The following is a 12,411-nucleotide window of genomic DNA, read 5'->3' as shown; positions in this document are numbered from 1 at the left end:
TATAAAACTAAAACTCCAAAATTTTAAATTAAAATTAATAGGTAAGAGTTATATATGAACTTATTACTAATGAGTTACAAACATAAAAATTATAACTTCACAAATAAATTAAAACTAAAAAAAAAAAAACCAACAGTTATGTAAAATCATTACAAAACAAGGATCATGGAATAATTCTAGCAATTAACATGCAAATAATTTTAAAGATTAAAATATGGGAAAAACCAACTAAAACCTAGAAAATAATTAATATGTCCTACTTGCAAACACCCATAAGCATGCTGTTTTGTGTTTACCAAATAAATCCAATGAACAAAAATCAAACCATGACTTCCATAAACAAACAGTAGCCTAAGAAAATAACTAATATATTAAACAATAGCCTATATGCAATTGTTGGTACGTTAAAAAAAAAAAAACTATATTAGTGCACAATGCACACGGTGAACTATGTATATAAGAGTATTCTATTGAAGCCATAACATTGCATTAATTTACATATGAGATAGAAGTAAATTGAATTGAATATTTAATAATAAAAAAACCGAAACAGTGGACTACAGGGTTTCAATGGTTGAGAAAGCAAACATGAGCATGCATATTTAGGTTTTATGACATACCCACAAAACAACATATAGCAACAGCATATAGATATTTATACAATAGCCACTGTTTTCATGTTAGGAGAGTAGTGTAGATGCATCAAACAAATTCAAGAATTTATTGTTTTCATGTTAGGAGAGTAGTGTAGATGCATCAAACAAATTCAAGAATTTATCAAATAAAATAGTAGCTCGAAATTCATGCAATCATCGAATGCAACAGTGAGTTATTGTATAGAAACAAAACTACTCGAATTATATATGAACCTAATTATGTAATTTTATGGAAAAAAAATATTAAATCTGTTTTAAATTTGTTGTATAAATTGTGTGATAACATAAATCAAATAAATTCATATATTTAACAATCTGAATTTCATGCTGGAAATTATACATAGATAGAACAAAAATTCATAGAAATAAAATTGCAGGAGAAAACAAACTGAAGCTTGCACTAGACAGTGTCCTCAAAACAGATTCGTCGCCTCACCAGTTGGGTGCTAGAGGTTGTTCAACGTCTGTCTCCTAGGATACAATGGTTGGACCAGTTATGCAATGCATCGACTAAATAGCTTCGGCGAACAAAACTTTGCAGCACTCTTTCACATGAAAAATATAATATAAAACTGAAGGAAATTTTTGACAGGAAGAGCAACAACTTTTCTGGTGTAGAATGCTAAAAGAGAGAGCCTCCTTTTATACATATGGAGGGAGAGAGGAAAAGACTCTTGCAACAAATACAAGAGATTTAATTTTGCAAAACTCTCAATTGATGGCTTTAACCCATCATTATTATAGAGGAGTTACGCCCATTTTATACACATGTGTAACGTGTATAATTCTGCAGCCACCTTTTCCAACACCTCTTTCATGAGGCCAACTTAATGAGTTAATTTCTCATTTAAATCTTAATGGGTTTCGGTCATTCTTTTTGTGGTGTGAAGATTTCATTACAAAGAACCTAAAAGCACTTTAATCCACCTCAATTAAGGATTGGCACCCACTTTAATATTGTATTAAAGTCACAAAAAAACCATTATTTTTCCAACAGGCGTTTGGGAAATCAATTTTAGGATTTTTTTTGGCTAAAATCTATAAAAAGACAAAATAGGCTAAAATAGTCACACTACAAGAATTTACACATTTTGCGACCACTTTTGCCGACCAAAAAAATTTTTGTCGCAAAAAAATGACATTTGGCGACCAAATTTTAATTAGTCGCAAATGATCATTATTTTTGGCGACCAAATATTTTTGGTCGCAGAAGGTTATATTTTGGCGACCAAAAAATATGTTGGTTGCAAAAAGTGGTATACTTTTGCCGACCAACTACAAATTTGGTCGCGAAAGGTCACATATTTTTTTGCGACCAAAAATTTGGTCGCGAAAACCTTATTTTCAGCAACCAAAAAAAATTAGTCGCCAAATTAGTACTTTTAGCGACTAATATTTTAGTCGCCGTTGATTAAGATTTGGCAACTAAAAAAATTTGTCGGCGAAAGAACCTGTTTTTGCGACTAATTTGACGTTTGGTCGCCAAAAGTTTGGGGGGAAATTTGATTTTCAGTGGGGGCGGGATTTGAATTTTCTTTCTCTCCTTCGGTGCCCACTCTCTCTACCAAGCCTCACTGCCAAGTCTCAGCCTTTCTTTCTCTCTTTCTCTCTACCTAAGAATCCTCCTCCACATCTTCTCTTTCTCTCTCTCAAAAAACCCCCATATTCAGTTTTGTATGGCAGTTCGCTTGCTAGCATACGAGGTAGCCGACCTCTGCCTAGGCAAGTCGCCTCTCAAATCTCTCTCATGGTCGATGTCATTTGCTACCTCTGCAAAGACGAAAACCTCTCTTCTCCTTCCTCTGCTCTCAAATCCCCTGTTTCTGTCTTGCTCCCCAAACTTCCTGGTCTTGTCAGGCACGTCGAACCCTCTTGCAGGTATGGCTCTCTTTCTCTTTCTCTTTCTCTTTCTCCATTTCCCTGTTCTTCCCCATCATCTATCTACAAAAGAATACATGATTTAGGGCAATCCATTTGCAAAAAATGGGTTTGTGTACTGAAATTGTTCATTGGGAAATTGATGATAGGCACTGGGTATAAACCGTTGATGATTTATTTGAAGCTATCAGATCTGAGGGCGCATCATTGTTTCATATTATTTTTTTTTTGTTAGTCTGTATTTTCATGCTATTTGTGTATATTTAAAGCTGCATTCGATACTTTTTTTGGGATAAAAAATTGGGTTTTGGGTTTTATATTCAGTATTTATGCAATGTGCCTGGTAGATTGAGTGATTCACTTTTATATTTTGTTGTATTTACTTTTATAGATTGCTTGATGATAGGTTTTTCAATGTGTAGAGGGGTTTCTCCAATGTCCTCTACATGTTCGATAAATTGCCTCAAAGAATTGACCCCACAATTCCAGCCAAGAATCTATGCATGTTTTATATTATGTGTTATTGATTGTGTGTGCAGCTTTTGTATTTGTTTTTGCCATTAAAGTGGTGACATGGGAAATGCCTTTTTAATGATAAGAAAAATTGCTTAGGTAAATGTCACTGTATTGTAAAACCAATTTGAGGTCTCTACTTTATTAAATGTCTTGATTGAAGGATTTTTATTTTATTTTTTGGCCAGATTGTTTGATGGACATTGTGTCTATTTCTATATCATCTTTTAGTTTGTTTTAACTTGTCTGTGGAAGGTTTCACTTGGTCCACCATTATTTACTTGGCTTTGTTGCGAGTCTTGGTGGCTCTGTCCAAAGATCTTTTAGTAAATTTTCTTAGATATGATAACAAATCAATGGATGAGAATGTAAATATATAATAATTACATCTAACAAGCATTGCACGAGTTGTTGACAATGTCATTTAGTATTCTCCTGCTCCATATTTTAATTCAATTTATAGGTGACAAAATTCTACCTTTTGCAGTCAAGTGGCCGATAAATATAAATGAAAAAGGAAGATGAAACTAAGAAAATGAAGATTTTCTGGTCACCTTCCGTGCGAAAAGAATGTAAAGCAATGCCCTCTTTCTTTCTTCTTTCTTGGTTCTTTTGCAGGTTTCTAAACCTTTAAGCTTGCAATGATGCAGGCTTGATATTCACCTTGCAGCTTGTATCCAAACCTATGATTTTTTCGGTTTTGTGTTAGGCCTAACAGTCTTTGGCTGTGACTTGGGGCCTCTTATTTTTGATTAATTATACTCTAGATGAAAGTTAATGAGATCTTTTTTGGTAAGTGATTTAATGAGATTTATTGCCCTAGAAATCAACATAGGAGTTTTAAGGGAAATGTAGAATATATTTTGTTTTTGGATCAGTGTTCCTAATGGTTCATGGAGATAGTAGTAGACTCGTGAAATATCTATTAAGTGGCTACCTGTTTTAGAAATTTTCCTTGATCTTCATCTGCATAGTAAAATCAATTTTAGTGAATCTAATGGTCTGTTTGTTGGAAAATTCAGTCAGAAGTGAATTTTCTGGGAAGGCTTTCTCATCCGAACTTAGTGAAGCTGTTTGGGTACTGTTGGGAGGATCAAGAGCTGTTACTTGTATACGAGTTTATGCAGAAGGGAAGCTTGGAAAACCATCTTTTCAGACGTAAGAACTTTAGCAAAGAACAAAAGAAAAGAAAAGAAAAGAAAAGAAAAACTAGCTGTCCATGGTTATATTGCGTTGAATTGATTGCTGGATTTTGAACGGTTGTGCAGGGAGTTCTGCTGTTGAGCCACTTTCTTGGGACATACGGCTCAAAATAGCCATTGGTGCAGCACGGGGCCTTGCTTGCTTGCACACATCAGACAAGAAAGTCATTTACAGGGACTTCAAAGCATCTAATATACTGCTTGATGGGGTGAGAATTTATATGATCGTGCCTCGTAAGTTAATGAGTTGGATTTTATACTTGTGTTCTGAAAAGGCACTGACAATAAGAATAAGTAGGAAAAGGAACTTTGAATATGGTGACTATCTTGGAATGGAATGTGTGTCCTCTGTTTGAGTGACAAGGGAATGTAAGAAAAGAGTTGAGTACATTTTTTTTTGGGGCGGAGGAAGGGGAGGGGAAGTTGATCCCGGGGCTCGAACCTGGGTTTTAAGCTTGGCTTACCCCTAGGTATCCATATTTTTTTTTTTGCAAAAATTTGTATCAATTAGAGGGGGAGGGAACGTCAAACTTGTGACCTCCTCCTAGTGAGGAACGAATCATGAATTCTGGCCAGTACTTGTTATCTGTGTTTTCTTAATGACAAGGTCTATAATAAGGTCTCAAGACTTGGGAGAGTGACTTGAGCACTTATCTAGAATACAGGGACTGCCATTTCATCTTTTTAAATCATTCAACAAAACAAGTGGTGTATCAACATCACAATCATGTATATAGATATTTCCTCTAACGGCATTCATGTAATGAGATTCATCCTGTGCATTTTCCATTGAAACAAACATGACCTACGATAAAATGGGGCAAACATGGAAAACAATTATTCTGAAAGCTTTTGTGTGTTTTGTTTTCTTTTTACAGAACTACAATGCAAAAATCTCAGATTTTGGCTTGGCGAAATTGGGGCCCTCAGGTGGAGAATCGCATGTGACAACACGAGTTATGGGCACATATGGTTATGCTGCTCCAGAATATGTTGCAACAGGTAAATATGAATCCTTTTTTGTTAAAATGTTTAGAGAATTGAACCATAGAAATTATTCCCAAAAGACATCTTCTATGAACAAGCACATGAGAGGCAAAGGTTCCTGCTTATATGTTTTATTTGGTCGATAGTTCATATGATCTAGGTCGAAAAATAAAAAATAAAAAAACCCGTCCCTTGTGGTAAAATGAATTAGTTCAAATTTTCAACAAGTCATTTATATGTGAAGAGCGATGTGTACGGTTTCGGTGTTGTGCTGCTGGAAATGCTGACAGGTTTGCGGGCACTTGATTCCAAACGCCCCAGTGGGCAGCATAATCTGATTGATTGGACAAAGCCCTTTCTCTCCAACAAAAGGAAGCTGAAATCAATTATGGATGTGCGGATAAAAGGGCAATATTCTTCAAAGGCAACGTTGATTGCTGCTCAACTCACTATACAGTGCCTGGAATCAGAACCTAGAAAATGCCCCCCCATGAAAGAAGTTGTAGATATCTTAGAACAGATTGAAGCCATGAAGCAAAAACCAAATGATCACATAAATTAGCTAATTAAGCTGCAAAAAACATGATATATATATGGTTCCGTAACTATGATCTGATCTCATAGAGCCTTTTATGCTAAACTCTACTTCACAAGATCTAGATGTACTTAGCTAATTCCAACTGATTAAGACAATCAACCTGATGTGGTTATGAGGTCATTGTTTCATAAAATAGAACTTAACAATCATATGATCACATAAATTAAAATGGATGTTTGTATTTAACATACTCCAAGGAAAGAACAGAGCACCACTGAGAATAAAGTGAATGCCCTCAGGTTCAAACCCCCAACCTCATGATGATAAGCTGTGTTTTCAACAATTGAACCTGTACCCCGCCTTATTCTTAACTAGAAATCAGCATACAAAAAATAGTGTGGCATATTTAGAACTTGCACTTTTTTTCTAACCGATCCAATGCATGAGACAAGTAGACCGTTGAGCCTTAGAGATACACTTTTACTTAGTTTATCACAATATGATTTTTTTAATTAGCATCCTACACTGGTACTCCATCCAAGCACCTAGAAAAAAACATTTGACTTGGAATAATCACACTGATTGGTGTTTAAATTTTTTAATGAATTATGCAACTATAGTTATGTATTCACTTCTATGAGAAAAAAAATAACAATAATTTACTTTACTTTCTTGCTCGGCAAATATCATTAGGAAATAGAAAGGTAAAGGAGCAAATAAACAATGTCCAGTGATTCTTCCGAGTGTGGAATGAGTAAAGAATCAAGCTATACTTGTTGCACTCATCTCTTTTCCTTTCTTGATGTAATGAGTTCTTTGTTCATCAATAAAAGTTTTATTTTGCCAATCTAAAAAAAAAAAAAAAGGACCTAAAACAGTTAAATATTGTTTTAGTTTGTGAGAAATTGATTTTAGGTTTTTATACTTATAATTGGTCTGTTATAATTTGTAGAATCTATAATAATTTATATTTTAATTTAAACAGTGGCTAATTACAATTTGGTTGGGTGTGAATGTCTAGCATTGGTCTATACTGTTTGGGTGCTTAACTGGCACTTATTGAAACACTTTGTATTACATATATTTTGTAAGTTAACATGATTGAATAGAACATAAGATAGCATGGGTGTTACTGTCATTCAATGCCTTTTGTTATTGTGATACATTCTTTCCTATAATCAAATAAATGTTGTGACTTTTTTATTCATATACTCGTGCTTATATTGACTATAAAATTATTATCCAATTTATTGCTATTATTCTATATTCTTAATTTTCTGTCCAGGTATATATTCTTCTATTGTTTATTGTCATTCTTATGATAATATGTGCACTAATATTATGTTCATTATTCTGTATCATTTATTTCACTTCTAAGCATTGCTGGACACCTTGCACAAATGAAACAAATTAAGGTAATAAGAGTTGCTATTTTCTCTTTTATGTTAACTTCAAATTGCCAATATGTGGTTCATTTGCACATAAGCTTGTATTTGACAAACTTGGCTTTAAAGGGGGCTCTATTTGGTCATTCATCCTTGGCATTTAAGGATGTTCTGAATAGTTCATGAGTGGTGCTGACACATACATATAATAATTATAGTACATACCAAGGATCAATGATGATTTAATATAACTAAGGGATGATTAAGGGAGTTGGATTATACCAATTTTCCATATGTGTTTATATTCACTATTATATGCCTAAATCACTGTATAGAGTAGCAATTGGGATTGCCATAACCACCTTGACTTAAGTGTTTTTTTTTTTTTTTTAAAGGCTTAGTTATCTATCATGTATGCTAATGAGTGCAATTGTGTTTTTCAGTTTATTATCGATCATCTATACAGAGGGTTGAGTGATGAGAGCATATATGGAGTGTTATAATACTAATGTTGGTTGTTACTGTACAGGATTAGCTGGATGTGAGATTAGAGAGTTCTCCAAATTGTGGGTTGAGTGTTGTGAGACCATAAACATGTGGGTTTACACTAACACTCTCTTGCCTATCTTTATGTGTAATTTCTGTAGGTACAATAGGAAGCATGAGTGTTGTGATGTGTATAGTAGTTGGTTGAGTGAAGTGAGACCACAAATTGAGTGTAGCTTGTCTCATTACCTGCTTTTCTTGATGAGTGTAATGTATATATGGGGGTTGAGTGATGTAGGAATAAATTGTGTTGTGAGCTTTGTTAATGCAGGTTGTGTAAAATCTGACTATGATTCAATACTTTTTGAAGTGCCATTTTTCAGGTCCTACGATGCTTAATGGTGATGGAGGAAATAGAAGACAAGGAGACCAGGCTGCAAACTGCACCAATCTTGTGCTTCCCATCCTGATGGACTATAGTTGCTTTTACTTTTTGTTGTTTTTTGGAATAATGGCTGCTTGTATTACAGTTACTTTTGATCGTCAATTTGAGAGTGTTGTGCTTATTTTGTGTTGCTGCGATGTTCAGCTATATGCTGCTTGTACTGAGCTGTTCTGCTGGTATGGCTGCTAGGCTATTTGTTGAGCAGCTTTGCTACTGTACTGCTCTGTCACCAAGTGTTCCTGCTGCAGCTTTCTGTGCTGCTGAAATACGTGATTTTGGATGCTACAGTTGGCTGCTACAACTTCTGCTACAGCCCATATGGATGCCTCTATTTGGATTGTTGCAGAATTTGGGTAAGACAAACTGCTGTTTTGGGGTGTGGTCCTTATTTTATTTTAATTTTCTTTGTTTTTCTGTTTGTGTGGTCTTCTCCTGTACAGGGTCCCTTTTACCATATAAATGTATTCTACACCACTATGCATCTGTGCCAATTAGTGGAATGAGTTGGATGGCATGGTTACATTTAGATAGTAGGGTTCACGTTCTTATGTGGTGTTTTATGATTGGATAGCAGGACCACATATGAACGATGACGTGATATCATTGTTGCATTGAAGTTTTACTCAGTAGCCACGTCATTCTTTATATGGACAAAAAAGCTACAAAGCCATAATAAGTAGTCCGAAAAATGGCTAGTGTCTGGATCAGCTTCACTTTAGATGTGACTCACATCACGTTAAATTTGAATCTTCAATACTCACTTCTATTTTTGTGAATTCTGTATGGCATCGCATTGCATTGCATATTGGAACTTAGTGAAAGATGCTAATATCCTCTTTATTACTGGTTGCAGGCATGGGGTTTGGACTGAGATTTGGAACATAAAGATGAGTATTATCTATTGTTTTACTGTACAATAAACATTGTGTATTGTTATTATTATTATTATTATTATTATGATTATTTTTGGGGTTGACGTCGCGCTAGTCGGAGAATTTGTTGATGCAGAGGAAGATGACAGTGAGTGATACCTCAGGGTTACTAATCTCTTTACTGTCATTGGGAATTTAATTGTCTGCAACTTCTGCTGAAAGCAGAGGCTGTGGATATTTCTTCAATAATTAGAGAGAAGTCGCAAGAAAATAAATTGGTTTGATATGGATTTCATTTTCTTTTCTGTTCTCATATTTTTTATTTATTTTATTTAATTTTTTTGGTTGAGAACACTCAATTTTTAGAGAAACACTTCTAGGCTGTTTTTAGGGTAAATTACACTTTGCACCAAATCTCATTTTGGTTCCTACATACGAAATCATGATAATCAACCTCCTGCACTTATAGTCAAATCCCATTTTGATCCTTACACATAAAATCGTGACAATAACTGGACCATGATTTTTTGTTCACCGGCTGCCCAACTACATAATGATAGCAACTTGTATTCAGTCAGAATTAGAGAGTAGTATAGTATAGTGTAACCTGTATTCAGTCAATATTAGATTGAGGAGAGACAATGCCTAAGAAGGTATGGTTTTGTAGTTAATAAAATGGAGAAAGATTCAAAAGAATGTTGGACTCAAATCTAACTCCATTCACAAAGACATTAATTGTTATTTTACCTGTACTCGATCTGATCATTATATGTTATTTTACTTGCTGCAATTTGGACACCATTAATTTATGCATTTGTAATTTTAGGCACAAAGTGATAAGAACAAAGCAAGTCGTGCAGAGCGAAAGTATAATCATACAACTGGAACAAAAAGTTTTCCACGTGTTCAAAAGGAGCAGGTTAATTCATCTTTTCATGTTGTATATTTAATATGATAAGGTATACATAATGTGACAGAATGATATAATTTATATTTTGGAATATATTATTTTGTAGAAAAATAAGTTGGGAAACTCTCCAACTTGTGCTCACATGTTTAAAGTATGTTATACAAAGGAGATTGGAACCCCTGAGGCAACGAAAGCAATGATAGTATGTACCAAATAATTATATGTCCATTTGAACTTGTAGATTAGTTAAAATTTCCACATTATAATGTTGAGTTATTGAAATGTATATATTAAGTTATGTTTTTTGCAACCTTATAGGATGAAATGAATGAGAGGACAACCTTAAATGCAAATTTATCGAATAAGGGCCCAAATGATCATCATGGATTGTATAGAAATTGAGAAACTTCTTGATTTTTAAATATTGTGAAATTTCTAAATTTCAAATGCTACACATTAGAAACTCACCCAGGAAAAAGTGCACAAATCATCATCATGGATTGTGGGCCTTATTCAAGATAATATAGTACTGAGAACACCATACATTTTGTTGTATGAAAATGTTAGTGTTTGTATTTATTTTGATGGAATATGATCTTCAGGTGGTGATGTCAAATGACATCGTTATAGAAGAAAGAATACAAATTAATAGTCAACTATATATGGTGGTGACTATCAACACCAATTCATAGTTTGTATTTATAGGTGACAGTCAACTATCAATACAAAGAATTAATGATCGATGTATCAAATTTATTAGAGAGCTGTTATATATTATTTGCTTGTTTTAAACATTTTTTTTTATATCACTGATCAATACATGCATGATAAATATAAAGTAATATATTAGTATTTGCTTTTTCTAATACTTATCTCTAAATAAAAACGATTAGAAATAAAACTACCCAATAGTCACAAACTTAACTTTTTTGCAGGTATAAAAAGTTCCGTTTTACAAGTAGATTGCCTACCTCCCCTTTGAGGAGTGAATTGGTTTGGTTAATCAATCGAACAGCCTCTGGGTAGTCAAGTGCCACACCCATTATCTGATCTTTCGGCATTGGCATCTCCCTTTGCATCAGTTCCGATATTGCCATGTAATGAAACATGTTCATCATCCATTCATTCATTATTTATCAATCTAGATATATAGGTTGCCAAAATAGGAGTTTAATTTAATTCACATGAAAGGTTCATTGAGGAAGATAGGAGTTATTGACAATATGGATCAATTTTAGTTGCCGTGTTTGGTTTCTGCTGTGTGGCACTATATTGGATCTGGAATGGTGGCTGATCCAATTTATTCTATAGACATAAGAATGCTATTGTTTTATTTACAATTTGATAATGGTAGTCATTTAATTTGCTAATGTGACCTTTGCTTTTCATGGACATTTTTCATTATTTGTCCAATTTTAACTGACATTATTTATCTTTTTCTTTGGTACAGATGGATGAACTCGTGCACAAAGCTAAATTGTACAGGACAAATTGGCACTTTTTGCATTTTTGGAAGGATTATATATTTTTGTATAGATGTATATGGAAAATATTAGGGTAGACTAGTAGTTATATTTTTGGATACACTACTAGTTATAATTTTTGATGGGTGTGTATAGAGAATATTTGGTAGACTAGTAGTTATTTTTTTGGGTTGATGTACATGGATAAAAATTTCAAACATAATAACAAGTACTTGTTATGTTTTAAATTTTATGCTAGATGAAATATGTAGTTTCGAATTATTTGTGGATGTAAACTTATAATAGTTGCTGACTTTAATTAAACAGGTTCAGAAATGGTTGATATATATATTTTGTTGAATGTTGATGATTCAACTTATTTGTTGGTTTGAATGATTTCTTCTTTTTACAGATTATATTGAATAAATTTGATGGATTATTATAAATTACAGGTTTATTTTGTTGGATGTTGGCGACCAAAATTTGGTTTTGTTTTTATAGTTTTGGCGACCAATTGATTAGTCGCGAAATGTCACAATTGGCGACCAAAAAAATTTTGGTCGCAGAATGTCACAATTGGCGACCAAGTGATTAGTCACGAAATGTGACAATTGGCGACCAAACAAATTTTGGTCGCAGAATGTCACAATTGGTGACAAAGTTTTTTGGTCGCAAAATGTCACAATTGGCGACCAAACAAATTTTGGTCGCAGAATGAGACTATTGGCGACCAAAATTATTGGTCGCGAAATGTCACAATTGGCGACAAAAAAATTTGGTCGTTGAATGTGCTAATTGGCGACCAAAATTATTGGTCGTGGAATGTGACAATTGGCGACTAAGATATTTGGTCGGCAAAAGGCGACTTTTCGCAACCAAAATGTTTTTGCGACAAAATAGATTAGTCGCAGTAATGATATATTTAGCGACCAAAAATTTAGTCGGCAAATCCAACTTTTCCCGACCAACGAAAATTTTGGTCGCGAATTACTTTTGCCGACCCTCAATTGGCGACCAAACTAGCGACAAAAAAAATTGGTCGTGGATAACTTTTGCCGACCAAAAATTGACTTTTA

General features: G+C 33.9%; 1 protein-coding gene and 1 long non-coding RNA gene across 3 annotated transcripts; both read left to right on the top strand.

Moving 5' to 3' along the window:
* Positions 1–2,371: 2,371 nt before the first annotated feature.
* Positions 2,372–5,414, top strand: LOC145804075 (putative serine/threonine-protein kinase PIX13). 2 transcript variants are annotated; one of them, XM_082897631.1, is made up of 4 exons: positions 2,372–2,534; positions 4,070–4,205; positions 4,316–4,458; positions 5,128–5,414. In XM_082897631.1, exons 2-4 carry the CDS (start codon positions 4,169–4,171, stop codon positions 5,380–5,382), a joined length of 435 nt encoding a protein of 144 aa, XP_082753757.1. In that variant the 5' UTR covers positions 2,372–2,534; positions 4,070–4,168; the 3' UTR covers positions 5,383–5,414. The 2 variants fall into 2 exon arrangements, with proteins under 2 accessions (XP_082753757.1, XP_082753756.1); XM_082897630.1 differs by lacking the exon at positions 2,372–2,534 and having other exon boundaries at positions 3,574–4,205.
* Positions 5,415–7,562: 2,148 nt separating this feature from the next.
* On the top strand, positions 7,563–11,670 carry LOC145804076 (uncharacterized). Its single transcript, XR_014345665.1, has 4 exons — positions 7,563–8,443; positions 8,944–9,881; positions 10,808–10,969; positions 11,323–11,670. It is a non-coding gene; the product is annotated as an uncharacterized LOC145804076 (long non-coding RNA).
* Positions 11,671–12,411: the final 741 nt, after the last annotated feature.

The sequence above is a fragment of the Camellia sinensis genome, chromosome 12 (genome assembly GCF_055761805.1).
Source record: "Camellia sinensis isolate YWXY chromosome 12, ASM5576180v1, whole genome shotgun sequence".
Taxonomy (NCBI): Eukaryota; Viridiplantae; Streptophyta; class Magnoliopsida; order Ericales; family Theaceae; genus Camellia; species Camellia sinensis.
Note: the sequence above shows the minus strand (reverse complement) of the source record. Positions and strands in the feature narration are given on the sequence as shown.